Source organism: Molossus molossus, unplaced genomic scaffold (genome assembly GCF_014108415.1).
Source record: "Molossus molossus isolate mMolMol1 unplaced genomic scaffold, mMolMol1.p scaffold_m16_p_3, whole genome shotgun sequence".
In the NCBI taxonomy this organism is placed as follows: Eukaryota; Metazoa; Chordata; class Mammalia; order Chiroptera; family Molossidae; genus Molossus; species Molossus molossus.
In genome coordinates, this window is record NW_023425366.1 from 84,133,415 (window position 1) to 84,149,130 (window position 15,716).

Below are 15,716 nucleotides of genomic sequence, written 5' to 3' on the forward strand. Positions count from 1 at the left end.
AACCGGCGACCTCTTGGTGCGAGGGTCATCATTCAACCACTGAGCCACACCAGCTGGGCTAAAGTTTTAATGTTTTTGTTTTACTGGTTGATGCAGGCTACAGTGCCCGCAAAAGGAGAGAGTGGGGTTGTGGGTACTTACAGTTGCCATGCGAAATACTGATTGGCTCAGAATCTTCTGGGAAACCAGCCCCAGCAATGTGTAGCAGTGTGAAATATAGCAGCAAGGCTTCTGACCTCATAGTAGTTCAGCGGGGAGACTTTATTCCTCTACTTCACCCTGCCAAAGAGCAAAGAAGGATTTTTTTTTTTTTTTTGCAAGTCAGCTTTATTCTACTCCATTGAATGAAATGGCCTTGAATATAACTTTAAGAGAAAAGAGGTCTCTGCTTCACATCTCTGCCATTGTGAATTCACTGATTCTTGTGTTTTACCTAAGAAACCTGTACCCATCCGTTGCCCACTGCACACCCCCTTCCCCAGGCATCTGAGCCCTTCTGCAAAGCTTCTCCCAAACACGCGACACACAGCCGTAGTTCCTTTGTCCAGAGCCTATACTCGGACATTGTAGGTGGCCATTTCATAATTATGAAACTGCATTCCCTAAAATGTGGACAACTGAAAACACTTTTGTTTTTTTTAAGGTAAATAATTTTTCTTCTCAGCAGGTTTACAGAAGCATGCCAGCCCTCAGACATGTTTTGGTTAGCCAGCCCAGGATCTTTCAAAATTTGTAGTTGGGGCCTGGCCAGTTTGTCTCAGCGGTTAGAGCATCGGCCTGCAGACCAGAGAGTCCCAGGTTTGGTTCCCTATGAGGTGCTAAGGGCACGCACCTCAGTTGCAGTTTGTCCCCGGCTCCGGTTGGGGTCATGTGGGAGGCAATCATTCGATGTGTCTTTCTCACATCGATGTTTTTCTCTCTCTCTTCCTCCCTCTCTCCCTCCCGCTCTATCTGAAGATAAATGCAAAAATGTCCTTGGGTGACGATAAAAAAAAAAATTTGTAGTTGGAAATATTGAAAAATTAGGAGATTTCTAACCTTATTTATATAAATCAGAATATCTTTCATATTGACCTAAATGACAGTTCCTCTCAAGTACCGCACCCCTACCCCTCACCCCCACCCCCACCCCCACACTTATAACTGGTCCCATTCACTACTTCCATGACCTGCTTGGCCCTTTAGTTGAGATTTTTCACTCCTGGTTTGTATAATTCTACGGTAATTCTATAGTGACCTTAGACATATATAAAATTACATAATCTATGATTAAAAAGAAGTAAATGGTTCTTTTCAGACTCTGAAGAATACTCAAGGGAGACTCGGAAGCCACATCCTGAAGTGGTAGTGTTGATTTTAAAAAAGCTTATCTCTGTTGTACATTTTAGTCTGACATACTACCTTGCAATGGATAGTAGCTAATAAAAATGCCAGATATACTGTTTGTCCATCTGCATTTTCCTAAAGATGCTCTTTATGGGTAGAAAATTTCTCCTAAATCTTAGAATTAAAAACCATTCCATGTTGAGCAGCTGGATATGGTGAAAGAAGACTATTAAAACAGTAAATATCGCACGGTTCTGAGGCATATTTCAAATAAGTGTTGATCTATCAGGGAAATTAATGTAAAATGAGATATCTTTTCATCTCTCCAGAGTGGTAAAGCCTTAGAAGTAGCCTGCCAACGATGATCTCTTTTGAGCAAAGCTATTTTACATTAGTCCATCAATCATTTAAGATTTGTGTGTAGAAAGGTCAAACTTAGTAACAAACTGCTAACTTATGCTTTTTAGAACACCACTTAATATAAGATACCTTTGTCTCTCTTTTTCATGCCAAAAAAAGCATTAACAAGTCCCTTGTGTTGCACTGCAACTTATAATTTTACAGACACAGCTGGGTCTTAATCATTTTTTCAGTTGAAAAGAGCACATTAATTAATTTGCTTTATCTTGAAAATCAAAGAGAAAGAGAGGCTGAAAAAATAGCCCAAGCAATTCCATATCTTTAGCTCTGATGTGTAGATTAAAATTAAACTTTAAATGATTACTTATTCAAAAGGGTGACCCGTTACCAAGAGACATAAACATGTATTTATAGACAGGTTAAAAGCAAAAGTTCATTTGTTCGTTCATTTGTTCATTCATTCATTCATTCATTCATTCATTCGCCAGTTCTTCCTATTCTGGAGAATCCGATCCCAAAGTGAAGAAGCTCTGAGGTGCCCTTACTTGCTTCTCATGGTTCCTTTTCAGTATAATATTAAAGAGGTAAAATCAATAATAAGAGTTAAGTAAAACATAAACCAGACACCAGTCAGCTGTTACATTTTAGATGAGAAAGTATGAGGAAAAGGAAGTGGAAACATTTACCAAGGGCTCAAGAGCAGTATCACAGAATATACAGAAGCATATTACTTCAGAGAGTTGGCAGCATGTGATGGAGAATAATAGAGACTCAAAAGACTGATTCTCTTTTCTTTAGAAATCTTTGGGAATATACTTATACTTTTTGTTTTTAACCCTCACCCAAGGACATTTGTCCATTTATCTTCAAACAGAGTGGGGGGGGAGACCCCCCCACACACACACAGAAAGAGAAAGAGAGAGAGAGAAAGTGAGAGAGAGAGAGAGACACAGAGAGACAGAGAGAGAGACAGAGAGAGACAGAGAGAGACATTGATGTGAGAGAGACTTACCGATTGGTTGCCTCCTGCTCAACCCTGACCAGGGACAGGGACCGAACTGCAACCAAGGTGTGTGCCCTTGACTGGAATCAAACCCATGACTCTTTGGTCATTGGGTCAACATGCTAATCACTGAGCCAAACCGGCCAGGGCTATACGTATACTTTTAAAAATTAATTTTTCTTGACATGACAAATGAATATCTACCCTTCCGCAATTGCATTAATTTCTGTGCAAATGTCCTACAGGCTAATCAGAGGCCACATTTTCAACCACAGAGGCTGTCAGGAAGAGCACCGCATGCAGAAGAAATCTATTATACATTTCAATGGCTTCTTTTAATCTCTACACATAGCCAGAATCATGGCTTAGATGGGTAATTTAAATATCTCCAGGTTTACAGTAGGGCTCTATGCCAGGAAAAATAGCTGTTTTATGTGTCTTTCTATCATCATACCATCAGGTTGTTAACATGTACATCATATGGGTGAGGGTGTTCTGGCAGGAACAGTTAATCTTGGCTGGTCCACACGAACACTTTCCAGTTTTCTTCAGCCGAGGTTTTGATGTAGTGTTCCCTTCCTACACAGCTTTGGGCTCTAACCCTCGTAAATATATTGTCTATATAATCACAATATATTTTCTTGTGATTACTTTGTGGAGAGATCCCAGTTCCATCTTGTTATTTTCCATCTTGCAGAACATAGGCTGGGTCTCCCCACTAAGACCACAGCGATACAGACTTGCACTGGCCAGGATAACAAAAACAAGCAAGGACTTCCCACGGAGTTTCAAAATCTTGAGCTAGTTGGGCTGCTGCAGTTAAAGATTGTTTCAGAAATCTGTGGAACTTTAGAAGTGCTACCTCAAAACGTGTTTAGGCAGCTGCAGACGTCTGTTCGTTTCCCTCTCTGTGGCTGTGCTTATAGAGGCTAAATATGACTTAGACTAAAGCAGCTATCCAGAAAATGAGATAATGGGAAGACTGTCAATATGAGGATTCGAAACAAAAGTAAGTCATTTACTTCAGAAATAAGCTTATTATGCCTGAATTTTCCATCCAATTGACTCAACCTTCCACTATTCTTAGCCTGAAGAGAAATGCCCTTTGTAAAATACACCGTTATTACAAAGTAATATAATCCCACTCTTTCCTAACCCACAAAATTCATGGAGAACCTTAAGAAAGTCCTTAATTTTAATAGGCATCTGTTGGTGAATTTATTAGATCTATTTGGGTTCATATAAAATTAATTATATAACTTGACTCTGAGTCAGATGGGCAAGAACTGTGTTGACTTTTGTACACACTCTGAGCCCTGGAAAAAATTCTTTCCTGTCATTTCCCCCTACAGTTCCAGAGACCACACTGAATAATAGAACTGCGACGCACAAACGGCGTGATTGTTGGCTGCCAGAGTACATGGACCTGGCACAAGGCCAGGGAGCTAGCCTTCAGGTATTCCAGATCGAGGACCAAACAAAGGGGCCTAAAAGGTGTGTTTGAAAATCCGGTGACTGTGTTTGTGCTGATAATTGTTTTTAAAAATGAACAAATATTTTTATTAGTGGGCTTCCATTCCACCCTGCCCTCCCACCCCCACCCCATAACCTTGTCATATAGCAGGTCACTGTGTCAGCAAAGCATTAGCAAAGGGGATGTCACTAGAACTGTCAGAGTAGGTAGCTAGATAGACATGAGCCAGGATAGATGGCTAAGATCAAGGAGAAGACTTGGGAGACGTGATAAGAATTAACCAAGAGATAGCAGAGTGAGGAAGAGGGAAACTTGAAACCTCCTCTAGGATGTGGTCTAACAGACAGCTTAACCTCCAAGTGGGGAAGACTTGAAACCTGAGGAGGATTTTTTTTTTTTTTTTGCACAACCCACCTCTGGTGTATAAAATCTCAAATACCCAAATAAGCAGGGCACTTGGTTCGGCTTTGGTCAGCTAAGCTGCCGGCTCGGACTATATCTGAGTGTATTTCCTTTTCTTGCAAATACACTCTTGCGTGCTTTGCTGCTATTTAGTACTGTCTCTTGTTTGAATTCCTTCCCACAAGCAAGACAAGAATTGGGGGCACAGAGACCACCTCTAACAACTGGAAATGACTACAAAGTCAGAGAATGAGGTCACAAATGGCCACATCTTACTTCTGATTTATCAGGTTAATCTCATAAGAGTCACTAGGGCTGGGAGACCCAGCCAGCGTACCACTCAGGCTTACCCCGGCCCTGGGTCAGTTCTCTGCCCAAGTATCCCCCGATCCTACCTACCCCGGAAAATTCTACTTGGACTCACAAAACTGGTAGGACGTGGCCAAAGCTGGCTCACAGAGAACAAAAAAAAAAAATCTAAATTAGTTGCTAGCATTTAGGAGGGGGTCAAAAGGGAGTTTTAACATACAACTCCAGATTTCCGGCTTCTTAAAAAAAACAAAATCAGAGCTCTGGCTTTGCTGAGCAACACCGCACACACACGCCTGCACTCCGGAGCTGGGCAGGGGTGCCAAAGCAGTGGGGCCGGCCCTCTCCCGCCTCTTTCCATTGTCTTAGGAAACCTTTCTCATTCCCTAACCTACCTGCCTGGCCCCTGAAAGCTCGGAGGGCAGCCTTCATGCCACTCCGGAAAAGCACACCCACACTGCTGCCCTGAGGTGTGCCCTCGCCTCCCTGGCACGTGCAAGATGCTGTGCGCTAGTCTTAGCAGGTGCACCTGCTGGGACCAGTGTCTTTGCACACAGGTGAATGGACGTTGCTTGTGTTAAAGACCCAGTTGGGCTGCTCCACACAGACTACATATCCAGCTGCAGCAAAAAAATGTATCAGTGCACGAGGACTTTCACTGTGCTGTATCAGTACAAGTTGTGTCTGATTTGGTACAGCAACAGCGTCTTCCAGAATACTTCCATCCAGTGAACATGTTAATAAGTGGAGAATGGTGAGAAAAATAATTTACCTGGAAACTAGCAAGGACAGAATGCTCTTGATAAGTGTGGCCTAGAAATAAAAAGGAAAGCATAGTAGTGGCACTTCATAAGGCAAATCACTACCACGTTTCAGTAATTCTCTTAAAAAACACATTTTTAGCCTTGTTTGGGTGGCTCAGTTGGTTGGAGTGTCCTCTCCTGAACAAAAAGGTTGAAGGTTCGATTCCCTGTCAGGGTGTGTACAGGAGGCAACCAATAGATGTTTCTCTCTCTTTCCCTTCCTCCCCCAATGCAATCAATAAAAACATATCCTCAGGTGAGGATTTAAAAAAAACACAACAAAAAACTGCATTTTCTACTGCCATCATGGGAAGCTTTAAAGGTAATCAATAATTCACACTGTCCTTAATAGAAAGACGGGTTTGCTAACAGTGTGACTCCAGACAAGCCGTGTAGCTTCACTGGCTCCTGGGTCCCTCACCGGTGAATTGAAAGGATATAAAATGTAAAGCCCTACAAACCTCGCTGGGCCCTGAGACTGTACAACTCTAAGTGGCTGTGCTCCAGTGACAAAGGGAGTGGGTGTGTGATGGTGATGAGGCAGGACGGGGACCCTGAGCAGGACACCCCCTGGAGGTGTGGGGCTGGGCAGAGGATCGGGAGTTGAGGCAGAGTGGCCAGGGAACGCCACAGCGTGGGAAACGGGCTGGGCTCTGGCTCTGGTTGTCTCGGGCACGCTCTGGCGTGATGGCAGCAGTTGGGCAGAAAGAGCTCCACGCACCTGCTGAGCGCTCTTTCCGAAGAGAACCGGGCTGATTTCTTTTCTGCATTCTTTCCTGGTTGCCCCTAAAATCGCACCTGGCTAGGAAACTCTAGAGGTAGTCAGTGTACCAGTGAGTAAGTGGCACTGTATGTGGCAAACACGAGGGACGGCACAGCTCAGACACTTCACGGTGGCTGTCAGCGGGCGGCTCTGGCACAGCGTGGGAGTTGTGGACAGTTCCTCCCGCTAGAGCCGGGAAATCCAGCACGTGGCACTGCCTTAGTTTCAGCACCAGGACAAAGTTTAAGTCCCACAGGAAGTTCTAACCTGGCCACCATTGTTACCGTTTCATCCCATTTGGCACTGTTGTGTTTACACTAGGGTGACATTTTCATTTGTACAGCTCCAGCTTTCTGACCTCCTTGTCTTCGCCTTTACAGAGTGTTTGTCATTATAAATCTGAATCAAAATCGGTCTAAAAGTTCCTACCTGAAATCACAACTGCTAATAAATAGAAGGTAGCAGAAGGAGCAAAGGGGAGAAACACGGGGTTTGAATTCCTCTGTCCTATGGACTCGCTGGGACCGCAGGCAAAGTGCTGAAACTCCCTGAGCCTCATTCCATCCTCGGAGTGGGTCGGTGATCTCTAGATTGGTTGTGAAATAATCTACGTAATAACTGTAGCCCTCAAAATACGTTTGTCAGTTGAGACACTAAAAATTGCCTTTTGATAGCTTTTCTTGGAATTCCTTAAGAAATTCTCAGGTTGGCCCCGGACTGTCACTGGTGCAGGGGGCACTGCCTTAGTTTTCTTCCGTGAAGAAGCAGCCCTCTCCTCCTTCTCCTTCCCCCTTCCTCCTTGAGGTCACCAACTTCCCGCCTCTGGAGGTGGGCAGCTGGCGAGGGAGGAGAGGCTGTCTCAGCGTGGCATAACGCAGTGTGTGTGACTTTTAAAATGTGAAACACAGTGCTCACACAAATGCAGAGGAAAAGAATGAGTTTGGAAGTGGAGAAAGGACAGGTGGACGTGGAGGTGCTGTGTGCAAGGTACATTAGCATATTACGCTATTTAACGTCACAGCAACCCAGAGAGACAGGCCTTGTTCTCTCCATTGCGCACACAAGGAAACCGAGGTTCAGAGTGGTTACACATGTCCAGACAGCACAGAGTCAATATTCGCAGCCCAACTATAGAAAGGAAAAACCAAGGTGCAAATCCAGGTCTCTGTGATGCCAAAGTTTATGTGCTTCCCAGTACATCAAAGAACGGGGACCAGAAGGAGGGTTGGGAAGAGAGGCTGGCATCAATAGAAACTGCACTTAAGATAATGGTTGCATACAGGTGGCTGCATCTATGCTTACGTGGACAGAGTGGCTGAACGTCCCTAATGGCTTCAGTAATAAAAATCTTTAAAAGGCGTCCACAGTGACTTGCAAACATGTAGGCATGCAAGGCTCATTCCACTCGATGGCCCCACGATTACAAGCTTAAGGTGATGGGAAAGATGCAAATGCTTCTCAACCACAGTTTTAGGAGGAATTGATTATCTCGTGGCACCACTGTGTTAAGTAAAACCACTCGCCCACTTACAGCCTCCTTAATAGTAATGTCTTCGAGTCGATCCGTCATCTCGAACAGCATAAGAACAAGGCTCCCCGCTTCACTAGCTGACACGATAAACTGGTTCGGACACTCCTCGAGTGAGAGTAAGAAACCTCTGCCCGGACAGAGGAGGGAGAGCAGCTGTTTGTGCAAAAAATCCAGCTCGCTGAACTTGGAGAGCTGTCTCACAGAGGTCTGAACTGGCCCTGAGTAACTGCTGATTCGTCTTGCACCAAAGGAACGTTTCAGGAATTACAGTGTTTAAACAGCAGCTGTCCGTCACTGGCCTGGACAGTTAGCCCTGTTTCCAGGGCTGGAGCAGTGAGCGGACGCTGCTGTCCGCCGGATGCATGGCTGGGCCACCGAAGAATGCTTCCCAGAGGGAATCGAAACAACTTGGGCCCGCTGATTTTGGTTGCAACCTTTATTGGATAGTCTTCGGGGACCACGCTGGCCACCTGTTTGGTGATATTGCATGAAGATATAAGGTTCATGCAAGTGAGAAAAATAGCTTTAGCCTCTTAATAAAGCATCTCGTCTTTCTCTCCTCCTCTTCTCAGCCATTAGCAGAGACATAAAAGGACCCATTTCGGAGGAAAGGGAAATGCCACAGACCTAACTTCAACCCGTTCTGGAGAAGGACGGCATTCAGTGGAGTATAATAAATATCGACTGTGTATAATTGATGTTCCATTTTAGATCTAAAACCACCATCACAAAGGAGCAGGGAAATAGCTGTGAATTTAGAAGTACATTTAGAAAAAAATTATTTTTGGAAAAATTAAGGTTGGTTGTAAATCTGTTATCTTTTGAGGGGAGAAGGCAAGTCTTGTGTTTCAGGTGATGCTTTGTTACGACAGTTTTCTCCCTCTCTACCAACACCCCCCGCACATCACCCACACCCCCAGTTCTTGAGCCAGTGTATTTAAGGTACTTTGCTTGGATATTTCAGATAATGACTGTCTAGGGCTCTGAGTTACAGCCATGGTCTTAGCAGGCCTGAAAACACTGTGGCAAATGATCCTGATCTCAAAGAGACCGTAGTCCTAACCCTGCCTGTTGAGGTCACAGCCCAGCTTTCTGCCACCTCCACCTTTTTCAACTTTCGTGATTTGCTGAACTCAAACATCTGCTGCAAAGGCAGAAACAAATACCCCCTTTGTTCCACTGTTAAGGAGACCGAGGTCCTGAGAAGTCGGCTCACTTGGAAACGTGGCACAGTCCAAAGGCGGCAAAGCTAAGCAGCGACTGAAGACGCCTGACTCCTCCACCGAGCTCCGTCCCTGCCTCATGCTGCTTTCGGCAAGGACGCCAAGACTCATTCATTTCTCCCTGGCGTGCTGCCCGACGCTCATTACTTCCATTGCCTGATTTCCATCTCACCGATCCCCTGCTTTCTGCTGGGAGCTGGCTCTGTGCTAGACGCTGATACAGACAGAGCTGGGGAAAAGGTCCCCTGTGCCCGCCCCATAGGACCACCCTCTTTAGCTGATGGGCCTGACAGATCCTGCCTATTGCTCCAACATAGAACATGGACAGACAACAATAACTTTTCAAAAAGAAATTAGAATTCTGCAGGGAAGAATACTGCCTAGAGCATGAAGGGGCTGGAGAAAGGCTTGGCAGATGGCATGATGGTTCGCTGTGGACTGCGGGGGGGTTAGAGGAGGGACAGGTAGGAGCAGGACATCTCAGGTAGAAGGACCAGGTCAAGAGAGTGGGGTGTTGAAATGAACAACTCTGTGCCGGTTGGACCATTTCACTCTCTGCTTAAGGAATTTCAAATTATTTGTTCAACGTAATGGGTGGATTTTTTTCACTTCATCTAAAGCTCAGTTTTATAATTACAACAAAATAAAGATTGTATCTGCTTACGTTTTCCTTCTAAGAATATGGCAGAAGAAGGGCCAGGAGGTGGGGCATCCATGTGAAATGAAATCTCAGAATATTGGTATTTATCCATTCGAGGTGTTCTGGAGTTACCGTCACATTCCTCTCTCTGGGTTTCTGTACATTTGTAATTTCATTAAAAACGAAACAGGGCAAAAATAACACGTCTGCATTGTAGGTAATTTCCCCAGCCCTTAGAAATTTGTAGAGAGACTTGAGAGATGCTCGTCACTGGAGTTTTCCATGAACCTTTGTCAAAATCCTAAGCTGATTTAAACTAAAATAGGGCAATCTCTGGCCTTGGACAGGATGGCTCTCCCTGGTCATTTCTCCTCTGTGTTCAGTGTGGTTAATAGAAAGCAGAATCTCCCGGCCATAACTTGCACCTGCCCGCTCCCCACTTGCCTGCGCCTGCCCAGGCGTAGATGGCTGCAGGGGTGTGCTCTCCCCCCGCTTCGGAGGGGAAGTCAATTCCAACTTGGCTCGGAGAGAAATAAAAACAACCTGCAAGTCTCCCCTTCGAGCTCTAGCAGCCTAGAATAACAATATCACCAATCACAGATGATTGGAACTTTGACTGAACCCTACAAATTCTTATTGCTTTTCTGGTAACAAGTCTCAAGATCAGGATGTGAAAAACATTTCCTTGAACTAAACTTTGTATCAGGTTCCCTGTGTTCGCTGTATGCCGTCTCTCTTTCAATGAGCTCTGATGCTCTCCCAATCCCCTGAAAGCCAGAAATCGGATTTAAATTTGACTACAAGCTTCTAATTGTGCATCAAGAGACACAATGTCATTTTAGGATCTGCTCCACAACAACGCATGGTGTTGCTCACTGGTGCATATCATCAGTAAAACATCCATAAACACAGTGGATTTTCTGTATGTATGTCTAGACACATCCAGAACAAAAACGAGATGGGAGCATTATCTCATGAATTTCCACAATTTTCTTATGTTCTTTAGGCAGTTCATCTTTTTATTTATTAAAAGGGTGTGTTTGGTGAGAGGGTAGGGGTGGGGGTGCGTATGCTGCGTTATGTCCTGATAAACCAGATGAACAGTACAAGCCCATACAGTTAAACCTATTTAAATTTATTATTGAATTTACTGCTAAGTTTTTCTGGAATTAATGATATCTTTATTGGCTTCACTCATGTTTTTTGCACAGCTACTCATTAGTCTGGATTGACTTGGAGCAAGAGTCAGTTTGAATGGGGTGGAGAGAGTCTCATTCCCTCGTTGACTCTTCCCAGTCAAATCTAGCGATAACATGCCCTAAAATGTTCATTTGTTTTTAATGTGAAATCCTACCCTTGAAATTAATAACTCTTTCCAAACATCCTGAAAATATGTTTCCTTAAGTCCAATGAGAGTAAGTTCCAGGAAATTATGGGTTTATTTAAATGTCTCTACCACTTAATGACTTGATTCCCTACACAGGTGACTTAAAGGTCACCGTACAGAAACAGATTTAAAGACCCCATTCATCGAGATGAAGGTGGTCAGCACCTGGATGAACTATTTTGGGGGTAGTTGTTGCTTTTAATTAAATCTGCCTTGATTCCCCTTAAGTTTAAAAGGAAAACAAGATTTGCTTTTCTCGGTTCCTCTAGATATGGATAAAGCCAGCTGGTTTTGGAAATACAGGTACCCAGTCCCTCATTTGCAATTATGGAAAAAAAAAAACCCTGAAAACCAAAATATTTTTCTATTGACTTTGTGACAAAACATTTCTTATCCAGCTCTTAGGATGCATATTTGTACATTTCACAGTAAAAATATTAATGGGTTTGATTACTGGATGCTGCCCCCACAGGGATACATGTCCCATGTTACTTTTCTGAAGTCTGAACAGTTTAAAGCTCTGAAACACATCTGTTCAAAGAAGAGACTGTAGGACTTGATTCCTTTGTCCCCGGAGAGATTAAGAACAGGGTAGAAAACCAGGGTGAAGGGGATCCCCTAGAGCAGAATTCCCAGCGCTGGTTTTCCTAAACCCAAGAGCTCTCCTAGAATTTAAAAAACGTAATCTAATTTTATTTCTTTTTTAAAAAATGTATACCGTATTATACTTGACTTGCAAGAATAATTCAGAGATTGTGAATTGCTGGCGGTGCTATCTAGTCTTGTTTCCTGTTTTGTGCTAGTAATAGGGTTCCAGGCTCCTATCCGTACACGGGCCTGACAAGAACAGGCCTCCACAAGACGCGTGATGCTCAAAGCGGAGGTGGTCTTGGGAGAGACGGTCTGTCTCAGACCTCCGGTGGGTATGCAGTGACATCCAGCAACAGCACGCGTGACAGCCTCACCCAGTGCACAGCCCCAGCCTGGACGTGCTTCATCTTCCTCCCATCTGACAGTCAGCCATGGTGGGCCAGCACCCCTTCCTCTCTCTGTGCAGTTGGTGGTTCTCCAAAGGAATGGCCAGTGTCTGCAGCCCGCAGCCTCCTCTCCCCCGAGGACTGACCCTGGGAAAGGCTTTTTCCGGTCCCCACGGTCAGAGGGGACTGTCCGCTGGCAGTGCCACCCTCTGCTCTGTTATATCACCTGCCTTTACTTCTCAAATGCCTGCAACTTTCTTTTCATAATTAACACCAGTAAGTTGAAGGATTAATTAGTAGAAGGAAGAATTTGTATTTCCAGACTAATTTGGGAGGGCAACTGTTATCCTGGGGGGTGGCAGAGGAGAAGCCATGCTCTCTTCCCTTCCTCTCTGAGGGGCCGCTCCACACACTGCCCCTGGTTCTGTGTCACACAGTACACCAGGCATCGGCACAATGGTACTCGCTTCTGAGGCCGAGATAAAATGGAGGCACATGGTTAATAGCAGCAATCCAAATTATCTGGAGGGAAAACAGCACATGGATATTACCAATTAACCTCCGAATCTAAAGATAAATAAATAAATAGATCACAATTCCCATAATTGATAGCACAGCAGACAATCACTGTAATTACAATCTCTGTGAGAGAGACCAGCATCAGGAAGAAAAGTGAAATTATCCAATAAGCTTGAGTGTGATGAGCAGAAACCAAATTAAAGTGCTGAGGGTAAGACAAATGAGAGGCGATAAATCAGAGAGAAAGTGAGCGTGAGACCCATGCCCAGCCTAGCAGCAGTGCCCAGGCAGCTGGTCACCCCAGCAGGGCGCGAGGATCTCTGAACACGCGTGCTGACCTTTCTTGGGGGGGAAATGGGGGTGCAGGGAATGCATAAATGGCTTTGAAGGCCACTCATCGCCGGGTTATTGTAAAGCCAGAGGTCCACCTGGGTCGTGCAGGCTTTCACTGGTAAGGATTTGAAGGTCTGAGCAGAGATGGAAAAAGCGCAGCTATGAACACAAGGAGAAGGAATAATGCATGAACTTCTTTTTGAACAGCGGACTCCCCTGGCGATATTCTTCCTGTTCAGTTCACACAGTCTTCACTCCACAGAGTAAAAGGAAGAGCCATTCTGAAGTGTTATGCAAGAGTAAGCAGATGTGTTCCTCACATACCTATTTAGTCAGCCCTTTCTGGCAACACTGAGACACGCATGAAGGCCGAGACTCGTCCAGAATCTCCATGAGAACAGAGCAAGATGCTGTATACACCTGAGCAACATTACTCAGGCTTGGGCGCTGCTTCGTCCTCTGAGAGTGAGGGACCTAAGTAAGAATGCCTCCTCCTCCCTCACACTAAGAGTATCTTTGGAGGTTAAGAGTCGTTAGTAACATTTCCATTTTTTGCAAGTAATTTTATTCCAAAGGAGCACTGCCTTTGCACATCATGCCTTACTTCTTTAATTCATGAATTCAGTAAGAACACGAGACATGAGAAAATACCGTACAAGTGTATTGAGAGAGGACTTTACTTTCAATGTTTAGTAAAATAAGAAACTGCCTTTGTTAGTGGTTTGCCTTCACTCATCCACTCATCCATTCACTCACTGAAGACATGGTTGAGGCTAATATGAGCAAGCAGGGCACTGTGCTGGGCCTGAGTGGGACACTGAGGTCCTGGGCTTGGTCGTGGGCTCTGTAGATGACTATGGAGGATAGTACATGAGCAGCCAGCTTTACCAAAGTAGAAGGCAATGTACACATAAAAGGAAATACTACCGGAGTTCAGAGGATGGAGAGAGAACATCCAGATGCTGTATTGATTCTACAACCCAAACACATACCAGATCTGTCCACTTCTCTACGTGCTGCCTGCTACCTATGATCATCCAGTCCACCATCAGCACCTGCCTGGATAACTGTGGCAGCTTCCTAATCCGTTTCCCTACTTCTGCTTGGCCTTCCTTCCATTTCATCCCCATAGAGCAGCAGATGATCTTTTTAGAAACACAGATCAGCATAAAACTCTCTGGAGTGGCTTCTTATTGCACTTACGACAAAGTCGAAACCTGCTATCCTGGGTCCAAAATGTGCCACCTACTCTCTGCCCCCATGTTGTCCCCTTCCACCCTTTCCCAGCTCTGCTCCAGCCCCCCAGGCTGGCTTCCCCCAGCACCCAGCTCTCCCTCCTGCTGCTCCCTCCGCGGGGAATGACACCCCGCCCCCAGTCTTCACCCAGCCGGCTCCCTTTTGTCATTCAGAACGCAGTTAGAAGGTCACTTCTTTGAACAGACCTTCCCTGACCCCCCCACCCACCCACAGCCCAGTGCCTTTTTTTTTTTGCATCACTTGATCTTCCATTTCTGTAATAGATGTGTCCTTTGTTGACATCTCCACATGTGTATTCTTGTTTACTCTTGTCTGCCCCTCCCCCATTAGAATGTAAGCTTCATACGGGCAAGTTGGTCTTGTTCATCACTGTATCTCCAAGGTCTGGAATAAAGCTTACTACACAGTGAACTCCCAGTAGATACTGAACATTAAATAAATGTTGCTCCAAGAAAGAACCTCAGAACAACAGGCAAACCCGTGTTAAAGAAGAGTGGACATACGGGAGGCAAGGAGAGGCATTTTCAGATATCTGAAGAAAAACCTGGAAGACAGTGATGAGGGTAGAACTAAGATCAATGGGCAGAAACTATTCTGCTCAAAATAAGAAGGAACTTTATAGTAGTCCCAATAACAACATGGGCTGGCCTACCCATTGGGACGGGAGGCCGGCCGAGAGCTGGGGTGGAAGGGACATGGCCTGCGGGAGTCAGACACTGGATGCAGGGCTAGACTAGACACTATTTAAGGTTCCAGGGGAGCGCAGGATTACTTATGATTCTTGGATCCCCTGACAAGTCCTTCCGCCCACATAGGGAGGAAACACTGCTTAGTGAAGGAAACCATCGACGGTCCAGCAAAATCCTGCTGGTGACTCAGGCTCTTGCTCGAAGCTGCCCATATAGCTCTGTTGATGAAATAACGTGTCTGGAATAAAAGGTCTGAAGAGAAAAGGTCCATAGGCTTTGGCCAGGTCTCATTCATTCAGGATCCCAGGTGGACCATCTCGGCTAGGTGATAGGTCAGTAGCCAAAAAGCATATGCAAGGAGAGAGATGGTGATAACCAAATGAGCACCAGAGACTTTGTGGAGTGGGGACATACAGCATACACACTGCCCTGGCCTCTTCTTATCCTGCAGGCTCAGGGAGGTATTCAAGTGTGGACTACAGAGTGAAGCTCTGGTGTGTGGCCTTCCTGGGGATGAATGTCATCCACGCTGGCCTGTTACTAAGGCTCAATTGCCAATGACATACAGACCCCAAGAGATTATTTAACTCTGCGCTTGTCTCAAATCCCTTCCCAGTGACTCATAACTTTTTCCTGACACCAGAACAGCTGGGCCAGCCAGCTGGAGAAAATACATACAGATGTTGCTGGCTGGAATTAGAGGGGGCTTTGGGGTCCTTA

The 15,716-nt window shown here is 45.1% G+C and overlaps 1 protein-coding gene across 3 annotated transcripts in view; it reads right to left on the reverse strand.

Moving 5' to 3' along the window:
- The window catches only part of SEMA6A (semaphorin 6A), a 125,329-nt gene that overhangs the window by 59,381 nt on the left and 50,232 nt on the right, over positions 1-15,716 (reverse strand). For 2 of the 3 annotated variants that reach the window (XM_036279797.1, XM_036279799.1), the window contains exon 2: positions 142-279. In XM_036279797.1, the coding sequence (XP_036135690.1) occupies positions 142-241 (100 nt within the window). In that variant the 5' untranslated portion in view covers positions 242-279. Of the gene's footprint in view, positions 1-141; positions 280-15,716 lie in introns of those variants that run through there. The other variant, XM_036279798.1, reaches the window with a different exon arrangement.